This window comes from Pelmatolapia mariae, linkage group LG7, assembly GCF_036321145.2.
Source record: "Pelmatolapia mariae isolate MD_Pm_ZW linkage group LG7, Pm_UMD_F_2, whole genome shotgun sequence".
Taxonomy (NCBI): Eukaryota; Metazoa; Chordata; class Actinopteri; order Cichliformes; family Cichlidae; genus Pelmatolapia; species Pelmatolapia mariae.
In genome coordinates this window covers 54,814,986-54,831,991 of record NC_086233.1, presented here as the reverse complement: position 1 = coordinate 54,831,991, position 17,006 = coordinate 54,814,986, and the positions used below count along the sequence as shown (strand labels likewise).

The following is a 17,006-nucleotide window of genomic DNA, read 5'->3' as shown; positions in this document are numbered from 1 at the left end:
TAATGCCTGGTCTGTTACATAGAGTTGAATCTTTTGATTTCTGGATTTTGTCATTTATTGGCTGTTTTCTGTTTGGTCTTATTGTTTGTTTTTTAAGTATAGGTTGAGGGCTTGATTCCTGTTTTGATTTCATTTTTCATCCTCACAGTTATGTTTAAGCATCTTTGAAAAGGTGATTTACAGTGGCTTGCAAAAGTATTCGGCCCCCTTGAACTTTTCCACATTTTGTCACATTACAGCCACAAACATGAATCAATTTTATTGGAATTCCACGTGAAAGACCAATACAAAGTGATGTACACGTGAGAAGTGGAACGAAAATCATGCATGATTCCAAACATTTTTTACAAATAAATAACTGAAAAGTGGGGTCTTGCGTAATTATTCAGCCCCCTGAGTCAATACTTTGTAGAACCACCTTTTGCTGCAATTACAGCTGCCAGTCTTTTAGGGTATGTCTCTACCAGCTTTGCACATCTAGCGACTGAAATCCTTGCCCATTCTTCTTTGCAAAACAGCTCCAGCTCAGTCAGATTAGATGGACAGCGTTTGTGAACAGCAGTTTTCAGATCTTGCCACAGATTTTCGATTGGATTTAGATCTGGACTTTGACTGGGCCATTCTAACACATGGATATGTTTTGTTTTAAACCATTCCATTGTTGCCCTGGCTTTATGTTTAGGGTCGTTGTCCTGCTGGAAAGTGAACCTCCGCCCCAGTCTCAAGTCTTTGGCAGACTCCAAGAGGTTTTCTTCCAAGAAGAAACCTGAGCTGTAGATCTCTGCAGCTCGTCCAGAGTCACCATGGGCCTCTTGGCTGCATTTCTGATCAGCGCTCTCCTTGTTCAGCCTGTGAGTTTAGGTGGACGGCCTTGTCTTGGTAGGTTTACAGTTGTGCCATACTCCTTCCATTTCTGAATGATCGCAGTGCTCTGTGGGATGTTCAAGGCTTGGGAAATCTTTTTGTAGCCTAAGCCTGCTTTAAATTTCTCAATAACTTTATCCCTGACCTGTCTGGTGTGTTCTTTGGACTTTATGGCATTGTTGCTCCCAATATTCTCTTAGACAACCTCTGAGGTCGTCACAGAGCAGCTGTATTTGTACTGACATTAGATTATACACAGGTGCACTCTATTTAGTCATTAGCACTCATCAGGCAATGTCTATGGGCAACTGACTGCACTCAGACCAAAGGGGGCTGAATAATTACGCACACCCCACTTTTCAGTTATTTATTTGTAAAAAATGTTTGGAATCATGCATGATTTTCGTTCCACTTCTCACGTGTACATCACTTTGTATTGGTCTTTCACGTGGAATTCCAATAAAATTGATTCATGTTTGTGGCTGTGATGTGACAAAATGTGGGAAAGTTCAAGGGGGCCAAATACTTTTGCAAGCCACTGTATTCTAGAGCAGGTTTCTTATTTGTCCCCTGTGTTTCCTTTTCTGTGTTTTTGAATGATTCATTCAAGGTTCAGAATTCTTTGTTTCAGTTAAAGTTGTGGTACATTTCCTATTACTTTGTTAGTTATTTGTCTCTTTTTTGTCTTGAGTTTTACTTCCTCTCTTGTCTCCCTCTCTTGATTGCCTATATCCGTCTAGTTTGCCCCAGCTGTCTCTACTTCTATAGTCTCTATTTTGTTATTTTTCTTATGCACTTTTTATTTATGGACTTTTCATCAGCCATAATAAATGGCTTGCTTTTTGTTGTGTTTAGTCTGCCTCTTGCGACACACTGCGTGGTGCACAGAGAGCCTCAGATCATGCATCTGCCCTGCTTCTGCCCACAGTCAGCAGTGCAGCTAAACTTATAGTTGTTTTGACGTGCTGTGAAACAGAACCTAAGTGGCAGTGACACATTATCATCAAAGGTCTTTCAGAAAAGAAATTACCTATATTGACCTCAGTGACTGACTAGGTAGAAAAAACACAGCAAACATAAGAATTATAACCATGATTTACTGCTCCAGACAGAGTTGGATGACGACAAAAGAATTGGGAAAAAATTGGGAACGGTTCCTCCCAGCCAAAGATTCACACCCGATCAGGACACCATCTCTTATTTTACAAGGTCCTATCTACTTTAGGCTGTCTTTTCAAGCACCAGTTCTCTGCTACTACCACATCACTACCTGGGCCTCAGCATCCATGTACAGCATCATACTTTCTTTCATTGGCTTTGCTGTCGCTTATTAGTTATACTGTACCAGCCCCTTCACCCCTCCACTATATATCTCCTACTTTCCACACCTCTCTCCTGTAATATCTCACCTTGCACACACGAGCCACTCGGGAGAGGATGCTTTTGTCGTTGCCTTCCCAGGACACCTCGCGGAAGAAAAAGTATACTTTATCATCATCTGGATTGTAGGTGTCTGCAATGGGATGGGCAGCTATAAACCTGGCCTCTGAAGACACAGAATGGAGAAGACAGAGGAAATAGCATTAAAATGAGTCATAATGGTTTTGGCATGAACTGCAGTCTTAAGGTAGCATTAAAACTACACTTAGCGTGTGTTTATTTACAGTCGTCTTCTATTTCTTCAGAGAGATTTGATGTATTACTCTCTCTTTACTAAGTGTAAAGCTGAAATGGGCTGAACATAAACTGCACTTAGGTACATGCAGCAACTGTAAAAGAAGATTTAATTGACTTTAAAAGCAGTTTTGTTTAAATTTACATGATTTTCAGTATGTCAGGCAGTATCAATTATGCATCAGTGCAGCATAAAGATCCTCTTACACACCCTGGGTTAAACATCTGATTTATATGTGAGCATCTATGACAAGTGTATATGTCCTGCACTTAAAATCTTTGTTACTGGTTTTTTTTTTTGGCCTCTTTGGGACATGAAAGCAATCTATCAACAAGAAACTGACACGATACTTCTAAATGTGTTAGCAAACATTTAAAAACTGAATAATGCGAAGGGAAGTACCTGCTTTGGTTAGACACAATGCTGATGCAAAAGGTGACAGTAAAGCAGAACAGCTGTGAATGCAACAAAAGAAGATACAGCAGAGAAAACTTCAAACAGTCCAGACATCTGAATGGAACAAAAGAGTTGGGAGATAATTCTATGTCTAAAATTTTTTTGATTGTGAAAAATTAAAAAATAAAACTGTCAAGAGCCTATAAATAAGAATATATTATGTTTTATGTGGTGATCCTGTGTGTATGTGCAAAATTTAATCTGTACACTTGCTAATTATCAAATGGATAATTAATACTTACAATACAGTTAAACTGCACAAAGCATGTTTGCCTCTGAAAATTACTGGAGGGCAAATAGGTTATTTTTGGATTGATTTTAACTGTTCGAGCTACTAAGAATTATTAGTAAGCACAATTTTCAACTGCATTTACGGCACTGGACACTGTATTAAAACAGTAAGTGTTACATATGATGTAGGAAAATAGCAGTGAGGAGAAACAACAGCATGTTGCCATCAGGAGGGAACAGGCCCAAAAGTTTAAACATTACAGTGACATTACATCAACATTAGCTCAACACCTAGAAGCCAAGCCAACCACTAGAGAGTGATTCCCCAACTGGAACGGCTTAATGCATTATAGCTAACACATGGGACAGAAGGTCATTGCTAGTCATGAAAAGATGTTCCACCGAAACACTCCAAGAAATGAGAAAACGAGACGGCCGCCCTGTGTCGACACTCACTGTTTACACACACCGACAGAGAGGGAGAGAGCGCATTACTCCAAAAATCTCTGACTGTGTAGTTGTGAAATGTGGAGACCATGTGTAAGGATTTAGGTCCTAGTGACAACTGTTGATACATGACAGTCCATCAGTGGCTATAAAACACTGCAAACAGGAGATGATGCATGCAGAGAAGGTCACTCCTCAGTCCTAAGTGATGACTGTGCATACCCCTGGCTAACATGCGGTGTGACTAGGACTGTGAACTTTGTGGCACTCTGTAAATTCCCCCATAGGCGTGGTCCCGGCTCAGCTATGGCATTCATATAAAAGTTCCAGCTAAATGAGTAAGCGGGCTGTTTCCTTCCCTCTGGAATGCCAATAACCATCCTGAGGGCACAGAGAGGCTCTTTGTATCAGTAGAAAGGCCAGAAGTTATGCGAAAAAGCAATAACAAGTTTGGAGTGCAGTCAGCCTGTTAACGTGGATGTGTGCAAGCATGTGTGTACCATTGATCCAGTAGTCTTCAGAGATGTCTGTGCGTATGTAGTGTTGGTCAGGAGGAGGGCCTAGGGAGCGTGTGAACGTTGTATCTTTGCCCAGGAAGTCTGAAGATGTGCCCGCATACAGGTACTGATCTAAAGAGAGACACAGAAGACTTAAAAAACAAATCTTACAGCTTTTTTAAAAATATATACAGAGTGAGTAAGACTTCAATTAACATACTGAAACAAGCACATGCAAGAGACACAATTGTTTGCATTTGTCTGCCAAGTAACTTGTTGCTGCAGAGACACGTAAGCTTGTGTCTTTCTTGGTCCCCAAAAATGGGAGAAAAGGGCTGACAAACAAAGACATGAATACAAATTCATTGCAAATAACTGAGTGAAGTGAAGCGTGGCGCTCTGCAGCTATAAAATTCTCGCTCAATAAAAGATAAGGCAGGTAGAGGACTGCTTTGTACAATGTCACCTATGTTATCTTACCTGTGAGGACTGATGTAAATGGCTGCAAGGGATCAAAAGGACATTTCAACCTGCCAGACTCCTCTGTATTAGACAGCAGCTTCAAAACGCCATCCTGAGAGACAAAATTAAGAGGATTCACAAATGTAAGCCTATTTATGGACTCTAGTCAAAATGTTTCCTGTAAAGATTCACTCATGCCCACTTTACCTTTTTGTGGCCAGTGATTTCAATGAATGCACAGGTGGGGTGGAAGGCCCCTGTCCCACAGGCATAGACATGTGTTCGGTTGTAATTGTGAAGGACCCTGATAAAATTTGCACATTCCAGCTAGAACAAGCAGGGACAGAAAAAGAACATGTATGAGGTACACTGGAAGGACTGATTGAACAGGTACATTTAGTAATCACAGAAACTTAAAATCTATAGATTGAATGGCTTTCTTTAGAAACACTTACATTTTCATTTTTGCCAGCCAGTTTGCACATTTCCACGTTTTCCTTCAGAGCAGGCCAGTGAATCTAATAACCGATAAATAAATCAGAAATATTTCAATTCTTACAATATAACCAGAATGTGAGCATTAAGCTTCAATTTACAGAAGACCTGTTGCAGTTCTTTATAGTTTACACGCTATGCTAAAATATTTAAGTTCTAAAGATTAAAACTTTTTATTCGTGACAAACATTCCATGAATAGCTGTTACTTTTGAGAATATAGTGTAGGATACAAGATTTTCTGGATCTCTTTTAGATCCTTTAACCTGATTCTTTTTTAATGAATCATTAAAGTTAAAAAGTTAAAAACAAGAGCAGGGCCCTGAACGCTCAAACTTTTTTTCCCTTTGTTTTAAATAGTATTTTATTTCATTCTATTTTTACACCAAAATATGCTAAACGTAAAATGAAATGAATAATAACTACACAATTTTTTCCCCTTCATCTCTATCCATATCTAAATAACAAATGGCATTTTTACAGTATTTAAACACCTGTAGGTGTTGTGGTAAGAGATTAGCTGAGGTATAATATCCAGCCTCCCTTTAATGTATGCAACCATATTCATACATGTGTTATAACAGGCTTATGTGCTTAGCGTGTTACTTCCACTAAATCCTACCATGGAGTGCTATCCCCAAACTTATTCATGGCTGAATTATCATACAGAAAAGCAGTGTTACAATACGATGTGCTGAACAGTGTGCCTGTGTTAGGGTTTTAATTAGTTTTGGATAGAGTTTCATGTGATCGCTGACCTTGTTTCACCTAGTAAAAATGAGTAATTTACTTCAGCATATATAGTTATTTAAAGACTTAAATTATGTGGACTTCTTTATAATAAAAGGTAGAAACACCTGGAATGCTTGTGAGCATCATAAAGCCCTGACTTTCAGGGGCTTTTAGTCCCAATCCAGGTATGCGTGTTCAGTAACTGAGTTTGCACTGAGTTTGCAGGGGAAGATCACATTCACTGTCAAGGCTGATCTCACAGGGCTCAGAGGGTCAGACTTTCAGTTCATATCTCTCTGGCATCTATATCAATGACCCCTAGAGGCAACAGAAATGCAACACTTTAAGAGCAAGACTAAGAGTTAAAACAACCAGATAAAGATCAAATAAACACACTGTCTTCCCACCAGTGGATCAACCTCAGCTGCATAAACACACTAACATCTACAAATGTTAACATATGGCATCCATCCAAATGCATTTGTGTGTTTGTGTAAAGTCTGAGCATGCACACTCCATCAAACGTGTACATACCTGATGTATGTAATTGTGTGTGTGCTCCATGCGTGCGGGTGGGGGCAAGGACTCTCTAAGTTGATGACCCTGACCTTACTAGACAGATAACTTCAGACTGCTATTGACTGAAAGATCAGTGTTTCCCTAAAACAATACATAGCTGAGTGCATTTCAGGAAAATCCTAATGGAAAAAACGATTCTTATCGCCCCACTTAATTGCCAAACAGGTAGCAGCTAAATGTTCCATAATGCATTGTGCACATTAACTAACAGGTCAGTTAACGTGTGTGAAAGCTTTAAACTTAAAGCTTAAAGCTTTTTTCTTCAAGTAATATAAGGTTTTTAAACCAATACTGAAGTAATCTTGTTTTAGTTTTACAAGCGGTCCTCGATATTTTAATCATTTATACTCTACCCAACTCAGCTTGTTTTGTTGTTTGTTTGTGGCATTTCAAACAGGAAGTTGGAGAGTGCCCTCTGATGGAAAAACATCAACACTCATTACTTAGGTACCTGGTCTCTTCTTTATTTTTATAATTTTCATTTATTGTCCATTATAAATGCTAATACAGATATATCAGCAAACAGCTAATATCTATAAATATATTGACCCTCCTGATATATCATTCTGGCCCTACTTTACACTCCTGTAAATATATTGATGTGTACCTGAATAAATGTCTACATTATAACAAATGGCATGAACAAATGCAAAAATAAGCACTGCTCTTTACTTAGTACAGTGTCTTGTCTTTTTACGTCTGAACCTGGATTATTCTTTATGCTATATTGATTTTACACATGCATATATGTAGCATACCTTTGTAGGGGATTCAGCCAGATTGTCAGGGTCAAGCAAGTAGATGTGGTCCCTGGCTCCCAACAGAAGACGACCCCTCTCTTCATCCAACAACAGCGACTGCGAATGAAGGCCATTGGAGGGGCTCAAAAACAGAGATACACTGCCCACCTGCAGCAGTTCTGTCCCAGTATGAGAAAGACACAGACAAACACATTAACAAATATCCCCACTGCCATGTAAAATGCAGCATTGTGAGTCAAATTAAACTAAAGTGAAAAAAACATATTTTGGTAGGACTACACTGTGGGGCGCAATTTATTCTCTGCAGTTTAAAACCAGTATAATCCCAAAGACAGACACTGAGATGAAAAAAGTCTTGACTTAAAGTTGCCTAATCCTGTTTAGCTACACATGCTCATAAATAAGTTTTTTTTTTTTCAATTTAGATAGCATAGTATCTCAGTAAGTAGAGTTTTAGACAGGAATACCTGTTGTTCATCCATTACACAATAGTACAATTTTGCTATTCACTTGTACATTTTTATGCAGAACACGTACTGTTTTTATATTAAATTATATATACAGTTTGCTTGCTTTAGACCTGGACTCGCAGCTTGTAAGGTCCATAGGTTTCTGAAAGCTGAATATGGTCGACATTTTTAGCTCAGTATCGTGTCTTTGATCTCCATCAGAGGATCTCTTCTATCACAAGGCTCTTTTCAGCGCACCACACTTGCCACATGCCTTGAGTAAACACTGGCTCAGTGCAGAGGAGTCCTGTGGGAGTCACTCTGAAAGGATTGACACTGTGATTACCCTCTTGGTGAGAATGATTGGAGAGGTTACCAACCTTCAATATTTGAACTTTTGGGACCCCTCCTCACCACACAATCTCCCTTAATACCTCCCCTTTAAACTGAACCCCCACGTGCTGATGTATCTCCCTCCTACACACATATCATGCCCCAAAAAGACTAAAACTCACAAAGAGATTAGGCCTGCTAGCCCTTGGTGTGGTGTCCAGTAATCTGTTCTGTAAACACACAGCACTATGAGCCTATTGAAGCTTAGCATAGTCTCCACACATTTCTTCAAAGAGGAGAGCCCTAAACACCATGACAACCTCTTGATTAGCTTTGTTATTGGAACTCAATGTTCCTCTCATGCACGCAGTTATTGGAGTAAGACTTGATCAAGCTTTAGACTTAGAGACCTCTTTTTAGAGCTGTAAGCAATGCCTGAACCTGCCCTTTCTCACATGTAGCACACGACAGGAGGTCAACTGCATCAGACACATTGTCACTGCTAAAAATACCTCATATGGTGAAGGGTAGGGGTGTGCAGGATGCAGGGCACATCACACCCATATGCTTGCTATGATTTATCCAGACAATTATCCTGCTCAATTCCCATTTGTAATCAAAAACTTTGTAGCTACCAGGGTAACACGTTCATTTATTGAATGATCCATCTGGTCATTTCTGTTCTCACTTGTAGCTCCACCAGAACCTGATTATGGTGAAACAATTACAGTCTCAGGAATGAATATGCAATGTAGGATGCCTCTGGTTTCAGAATATTCAGAGGAGCATGGCAGACACTATTATATTTTAGGTCAGACAGACATATTGATTAGAAGCTAATGCTACATTTACTAGGAGACTAAAGTTCTTGGGTTTTCATTTTAAAGCAGTTTGTTTAGAGGTATTCCCTCAATGAGGGAGTACCTCATTTTATAATTTCACCCTTTAGTCACTGAATCTGTATTTGGGCTTACGTAAAGCTGATGCGATGCTGGAAGTGAATTCACTGCTGGATGGTGTTGCTTTTGAACAGTATCCACTAATGAAATGATGACAAGAGGAGCAGGATGCATGCACTTGGTTAAGCTTTTGTTGTTTTTGACAGATTTGTCTTTGCCTCAGTGATTCTCACTGAGAGAACCAAATATGGATATTGCTGTCAAATAGCCATTCACTTTAGTGAAGATTAAAGTAGCATGTAGCCAAATTAAAGGCAATCAGAGCACATGACATGATAAAGTACTTTACTTTACTGGCTTGGAAGAAACATAAAATGAGACAAACCGTAGAGCTAAATACTAGGCTAACTGCTGAAAAAACAGTGTCCACAGTAATCCTTATTCCTGCAGCTACTTGCATATGTTTTTGTTGGACACATAGGACATGCATATGTATCTATTTCCAGGCATAGTTGGTTTTAGAAGCCTTGACCAAAAGACCAAAAGCTTTTGGAGGTTGAAGTCAGAGTGAGTTCATGTTCAGGTCACAGTGGGGATTCAATTTTATGGAACAAAAGTTAAGTTAATTTGTGTGGTTCCTTGTAGCTGATCCACAGCATTAGGGATGAAGACTTTGAAGTAAAGTTTGCACTCAGGTTTGAGGAATGCAAATATCTAACTTCCTAACTTTTGGTGGCACAAAGCAAACACACTTGGTTTATGCAAAGCCACATACATGGACACAGAGCACATTTATAAGATCAGATAATATCCACGCAGCAGACTGATGGATCAGTAAGCGAGAAACCTTTCACTTTGCTTCATGTTTATGTGCTACAGATCATCTCCATAAACTTCACTAAATTCTCCTCTTACCATTTCCTCTGCCTGTTGCACAAGTCACATTCAAGTAAGAAAAAAAAGATGCACACTGAAAGATGGAAAGATGTATGACAAGAAAGAAAAAAATGTAAAGATAAGATCCTATGTCAAACAGCAATATTGTTTGAATTAAAACAACCAGCAGCAATATTTAGTTCTTACCTCTATGGCTGAGTTTGACCCTGGGGACACTCTGTTTGATGCTTGCTCCAACAGGGAGGATGGCCAACAAAATCAGTCCAAACAGTGTGACCTCCGGATGGAATAGAGCCATAAACTTCTTCCCTTTGCCTCCATAATTACTGCCAGACAAGCAGAACATAGCCCCAACCTCATTCCAGCTCTGATTGCCAGAGTCCTCTTTCTTCATACTGTGTGGAGTCATCTTGTAGTGTTTTCACTTTGTGCTTCTCTGCAACCCTGGAGGGAGACCAGTGTAAAGAGTCAAGCTAGGGAGGAGCAATCATAAGTGTATGAGGATGCAAGCAGTCTCATCTAACTCCAGAGAGGGGGTATATACACAAACTTCTGTGGCTGTTTCGCCATGGAGCCCTGCAGGCATGTCCCCTTCCTTTGCCCATCCTACATCAGCTGTTGCTTGTCACCGGCTCTCCTTTTGTTTCGCCTTTAAATCTGTTTGCCCCAAACAAAGGTCAGACTAACAAAACAGTTGCATTCTACTACTTTTCATCAGGCACGTCTCCGCTTTTCTCTCTCCTCCCATATCCTTTTCACATGGATAACTCAACTTAATTCTTTGCCTTAATGATACTTGCCAGTAGTTTAAGGATTGGTTGATGACCCTGTCACTTCCTCCTTTATACCATGTAAAAAATGGGCCATGCCCTGTTTAGGACGTCACAATCAATTAAAAATGCCCAGACATTAGTTCACATTCTGAAAAGTTAGCTGTCTGACTAGGATTGAAAAGCTGTGCTTTTAAATAAATGTGTGGTTTAGAATAAGTAGCAGGACCACAGACTGTTAATCTTTTAAGTTAAAAAAGAAGTAAGGAGGAAAAAAGACAAGAACTAAAAATTAACTAATCACTTGTTATATTCTGAAAATCTGTGTTTTAATAAATTAATATTTTTTTCAGTGGTACTTGGACACCTAAAAAGGGAAGCAGTGGAACTAGTATATAAAGATTTGTCAGTGAACCCTGATACTAATTTTCCTTCTTAAAATTAAAGTTGCTTGTCATCACAATTTATACAATACAAGATAATATTCAGATTAACTTTACCACCTCAAAAAGAGTGCAGAATCATACAAAATGTTTTTTACACACATTGCAGCTTCATGAAATCTGTGCCCTTTATTACACTGTTGATGCATTCATTGCATCTTCTAAGCACAGACTGAGTACCGTCCCTGTTTTTAACCTGCATTCCTGCAAATTCCACAGCCATTACGATACTAATTAACCAGACTACTGATGGAGAAATTAATGAATGCATTGAAAGAATGCCTCCCCTTAAGACCTTTTGCCACCATCATTACTTTCCTTCCACCCACTTTCAGAAAGCACACATCAACCTGTCAAGTGACAACGATAAACAATGGCAAGCTAAAGCTAGATTAGATATGACATTCACACTCCTATATCTCTAATATTGACAGCATGTATGCTCCTTAGAAGTCCACCACATACAGAGAATAGCTATTTGATAATGTGTAAGCAGCACCTTAAAAAAAAAGGTGATATCCTGAGTAAATATACTGACCCGGGTCTTTGCCCATCGATTTGTACTGCAGGATAAAATGTGAAACAGATATTAGGTGTTCAACTACAACTCACTTAAGTTTATTTGATTTCTTTCTTCAGTCATCTAATGTTTAAAACTGTAGCTCTTTGTGCAGAAACAGAGGTGAGCGGCACCCTTCCGAGTGCCCCATAGCTTTAAAACTAAGAGGATTAGACTCTGATAAACAGACTGGTGTTTATTTAGGATGACAAATTGAGACATGTTCACACCTTCAGGGTTAGAAATACAGATATAGAGCTCTGCGTGATGGATGGGCAATCAGCAAAGAGAGTGAGAAAGTTAGGAGGTTAAAATCCATGTAGTCTTTGCACTTTGTGAGCGACACTGATAGTGCTGATGGTGAAGCTTATCCTCCCTACAGTATTTTCAGGAGAGCAGTGACACAATTTCACTCAAGTGAGAAGCACTTCAGTAATGCATCTCTCTTCACAGCTTGAGTGCCCACATCTCTCGGCAGCACAGACATGTGCAGCACCCCGCTAGAAGAATGACCCCCAGGAAAAGAAAAGTACAAGTCTTGGAAGAAAAACAAAAAAAACACAACCTCAATTTCTTGAGTAATAGATGACACACACCGGAGGAGGAATACCAGAGTACCAGTGAGTCAGTACTTTGAAAGTGTCAATAACGGAAATGAAAAGAGAAATAAGGGAAAAAGTGCGCAAGAGATGTGAGTAATGGGGGAAACCAACTTCTTGTGCCATGTAAGTTAAGCTAACACCCCTATTTCCTGCTGACTAGAGTCCTTGTTGTCTTTGGCAGCATGGCCGGCACACAGTGCAGGTTGTCAGGAGAAACAATCCTGATAGAGATGGTGACAGATTTAAAGCTAGCAGCCAAGGGCTCCTGGCTTCTGATCTCTCACCAACACAAAGCACCTTTAGATATACTGACTCTTCTGTTTCAGTTTAAATAATACAGTCTTTGCATGCCATAAAACATCTACTCAGTTAGTATTATCAGTGAATCTAGTAGCCGACATGTTGTACAAGAATCATAAAGAGAAACTAGCTCAAGTGAATACACAACAGAAGTTGCCAGCAGTCATGAGAAAAGAGCAGATGGTGAAGAAGTGCTCTGGCTATGGGCATGCTTGCACCAAGACCACCCCTAATGAGGCATTTAGCAACACCCAGGTGCCCTGTAGAGTACACTATTATCTAACCCCTCCATCTCCACAGGACGGAGTGCATTAGCACAGCTATTTGTCTTTATTCCCTGACCACAGGCACTGACCTAGCAGAACAACATAGGTAATTGTTTCTAGTTCTCAAGACATTAATTGTTTTTCTTGGCAAGAGTCAATCATCTTTTCTTTAGCCTTGTATTTAAGCAAGCATGCAACTCCCCCTCTGTGTGTGAGCTAATGTCTCACAGGAAAAATGCTAAAAATACAAACTACAAAGAATATGGAAGAAACATTATATTTTAAAGTGGGTTTACTAACTATAACTCCAGGTATAGATGGAAGTAATTAGGGAAACACATCAATGTTCCAAAAAGACAGGAATCAGCCTTACTCTTTGTGTTTTAAAGAAGATGCCATGTCTTTTATTTTTATGTTAGACTTTATGACCACAAATAACAGTAGCAGGTCTGTGTCTACAAGCTGTCAATAAGACTGATATAAAGGCTTATAATCAGTGGCTTTAAAGTATGCTAGGAATTAACTGCTGATTCAAAAAACGTAAATATGAAACATGTGATCCCTGAGGCATTATTCTGGATATAGATCAACCCCCCCACCCCCCCCCACCCCCCCCCACCCCCTCCAAGCTAGAATACATGCTTATAAATTAAAGCTTTTGGGGAACTTTCATAGTATAAATGTGCAAGTTTTTTGTGTAATTTGTTTACTCATTTTATTAAGTAGACATCAAGGCCACAACCTGTGATTCATTTAGCATTTTAATCACTAACGTGATCCCACATTATCTGACTGAAACATAATATCTAACAGCGCAGCATGTGCATCTCCTGGGAAATTAGATATCGCTCCAGAAATTGAATGCAAAATAAATTGCCAAAATATCCCCTTACATGCAACATTTAATCATCCAAAACATGGCGATGGAGACAGAGATGGGCTTTGAAGTTGAAAACACTGCAGTAAATTAGTCCCAAATAATGAAGGAATACACAGTGCAAACCATGCTTGGTAAAGATGCCAAATATTTCTCCATGCAACAGAATAGGGTTGATCCCTTACTAGTCGGACAGCCTGGATTTCCTGAAACTGTTACCTTTAATTATATCGTATAACTGATTAACTGATTACCAAATCTCCCACATAACTATACAAAATTAGACTCTATGGACTCCAGACAGTTGATTCTACTGCCCTGGTCAATGGATTTAAGTGAGGATTTCCCAGAGTAAATGACTCAGGTCTTAATTTAAACAATATAAACCCACAATTACACTTTGCTCTAAACCACTATGCATGAAATCTGTGAATGGAAATGCCTAGACAAGAGGACATTCCAGTTGAATTCCTTCCGTTCTGGAAGTGAAGAGTACGTCTGTGGGGAATACCAAAGAAGATGGATTAAATTCCAACCCTGAGGTCCTGTCTGTCTACATTTTGTCTGTATCTCAAAACACTGGAAAGGGAACACTCCTGGAGGCTGCTGGTATGGAAACCAAATACACCAAAGCCAGATAATATGCCCCAGCACCTGTTATTAAAGACTCACTTTATGTTTACTGTTGGTCTTCAACAATAGAAGACAAGGTTCACAGCTCCTCACAACCACATGCAGTTGTCACAGAGCCATCTCAGGTCTCCTGTCACACACAAGGGTTAATGGAAAGCTGGGAGGAAGCAGCAAGGAGTGATACTTGATCTATGGTTTAACTCGTCAACAGAGAAAATGGCAATTAAAAAACATGAGGCGAAAACAAAGCCAGGGAATATGTAAAAGAGAGAACAGTCCATGTAACTGAGACGGTTGGATGAAGATAAACATGCGGGTAGTTTTGCTGATAATTGACAACAAAACAAGTAACTCTACTCACACAGAACAGGTCATGACGCGGGAAAGCTACTCAGAATCTGTATGAGTGCCTGCATGTATGAACAAATGTGTGCGTGTAAGCTAATACCATCCTGAGGGAGGCAGATGGGAGCAATATAGGGCATGAAAACAGTGACTGACATTTGTAAGTGCACCCACTTGTATCCTCATGGCCTGAGGATATAGGGGTACACCCATCTAGGCTACGCAACAACTCTTCTCAAGACCAAACTGTCATCTACACACTTGAGAAGCAACTGTATTGTTCTTTGTAAGTGCTGGAAAGACTCTGTTATGCAGTTTATCTCCATATGAGCCTAAGCACAGTTCATTTACAGAGTGGGGACACAGAGAGGCCGCAGAAAGACAGCCAAACCGAGCCAGTCAGTCTGTCTGCAAGTCACTGGCACCTAGCTGTTGTAGACACTCTAAACATACTAACATCACTGCAGTAAATGTGTCTTCCCAGTTGCTTTGTCTGTCAGCACTGAGGGATTTTGCAAACATGACCATATTAGGCCAGAATAGTGTGCAGCACACAAGTATGTTTTAATAACACTTTCCACCCGAAACCTGTTGAGTTTTGCGAAAGACCCCTTTCAGGTTTTAGTTTTCGTCACTGTCCAGGAAAAAGCCTCAGCATGAGACTGCACTGACTTCTGACAGAGCTCAAAAGTGTTGCTGTAGGCCATTTAAAACACAGCTCAATATTGATGCTGTGGTTGTTTTAGAGAAATGTTGGATTGGTCCAGACATGCCACATAGAACTGGAATGAATTAGTGCACACAGGAGGCTCAACTGTAGCACGGCATGGGAAGGGCATTGATTGGCATAGCAAACAATGGAATACACCCCTTTAATCAGTCCAACATAGTAACTTATTTTTTCACATGGAAGGTTCCTATCACAGCCACAGCAGTCTTGAGCCTTCCCCATTCCCAGCCAAGTAAACATGGGGATGTGTGTGTATACTGCAGTGTGTATGTATTAGGTATGCCTGACAGCATCTCAATGACGCAATGTTTGGACACTGTTTAAAGGAGAAAATCAGACAAGATTTTCTGTCTTGTCTTTCTGTCGCCCAAGGCAGAAGTCATTTATTTACCTCAGTCATGCTGATCGAAACCCCTGAAACACTGCCAGAGAAATCAATGCATCCACACAAGTACAAACTCCCCTCGCTCCCTCCCTTGTTTGCCTCTCTCAGAACCACCAGATCCCAGTGCAAAGTTAGGTAAACCTTTAAAAACAAAATATGGGGAGAGTGGACCAGTGAGTCTAAAGAACTACATCACTACTTGTTTTCTTTTCTGCTGGACTGTAAACCACTAACATACACAAACACAAATAAATGACCTCAATGAGGCAAACGTGTCCACTTCAACAATTTACTGTATGTATGATTACTTCAGACAGTAGACATGTACTTGGCTTAAGTCCATATAGTCACATTCAGTTTGGGGGCATTTAGAAGTCCCACACACTCAGACCCCCTCCCCAAACACTGTGCAAAGAAAAAATTCTCCCTCTTACCAACTTCTCATATATCCATATACAGTCTCTGTACTTTAAACGATCTATCAAGAAAAAGAAAACAATTAAGAAACTTAAATATTGATTAATAAGTTTAAGTCTGTAAATCCAGCTTAATAAAATATACAGATACATAAAACGTTATACCCCCTTTAAAACTCTGCAGTATTAATTTAATAACTTAAACTCTACTGTGGTCCACCTGACACACGGTTATAACTTGGTGTAGATTGTTACCCTCGTTATTATTATGGCGTGTTCCTCACCTGCTCGCTCGCTGACTTCGTCTCTTCTCGCGTGCAAGTGCACCACATGAATAGCAGTGTCCCAGAAAGTTGTCCGTTGCAAACACACACACAAAAAAAACCGACCAAAAGTATGACACTTGGCACAACCTCAACCCGACCAAAAGGAAAGTGGATGGATAAAATGAGGTCTTCCTGCAGATATTTCCACTCCCTGTAATGTTAGTTAAACTGAAAAGCGCTCTTGAACTCTTCGCGCACTGCGTGTGTGTATTTTGGATGGCTGGGTAGTCTGTGGCAGTACGCCCCGGGAAAGACAGACGGCAAACTCCCAGTTGTGCTGCTGCTGCTGCTGCTGCTGGAGGGGAGGGGCCCTCAGCATCTGTACCGCCGTTCTTTTGGGCGCTCCACAGCTTCAGTTTCATCCCTCCGAAAGTGCTCCGAGTATTAGAGTTACGATGGGCCTTAATAACGGTTGTGTATTTCGGCTAATAGCATGATCAAAATAGCTTAAAACTGATCTGAAAAGCATTCATAACCATGAATAGACTCACCAGTCACAGCTCGTGTTACTGTAAAACATGTTAGTGATTATCATGTGGTATTTTATAATTATTAGTGGCAAAAATATGGCTGAAAAT

At 40.0% G+C, this 17,006-nt stretch overlaps 1 protein-coding gene across 1 annotated transcript in view; it reads right to left on the bottom strand.

Moving 5' to 3' along the window:
* sema3d (sema domain, immunoglobulin domain (Ig), short basic domain, secreted, (semaphorin) 3D) overlaps positions 1-16,646 on the bottom strand; it is a 28,077-nt gene extending 11,431 nt beyond the window's left edge. Inside the window, exons 1-8 of the mRNA XM_063481149.1 lie at positions 16,387-16,646; positions 9,963-10,220; positions 7,196-7,356; positions 5,088-5,150; positions 4,840-4,959; positions 4,651-4,744; positions 4,174-4,302; positions 2,274-2,410 (exon numbers count right to left, since the gene is read on the bottom strand). Of these exons, the coding sequence (XP_063337219.1) occupies positions 2,274-2,410; positions 4,174-4,302; positions 4,651-4,744; positions 4,840-4,959; positions 5,088-5,150; positions 7,196-7,356; positions 9,963-10,185 (927 nt within the window). The 5' untranslated portion in view covers positions 10,186-10,220; positions 16,387-16,646. The remainder of the gene's footprint in view (positions 1-2,273; positions 2,411-4,173; positions 4,303-4,650; positions 4,745-4,839; positions 4,960-5,087; positions 5,151-7,195; positions 7,357-9,962; positions 10,221-16,386) is intronic.
* Positions 16,647-17,006: the final 360 nt, after the last annotated feature.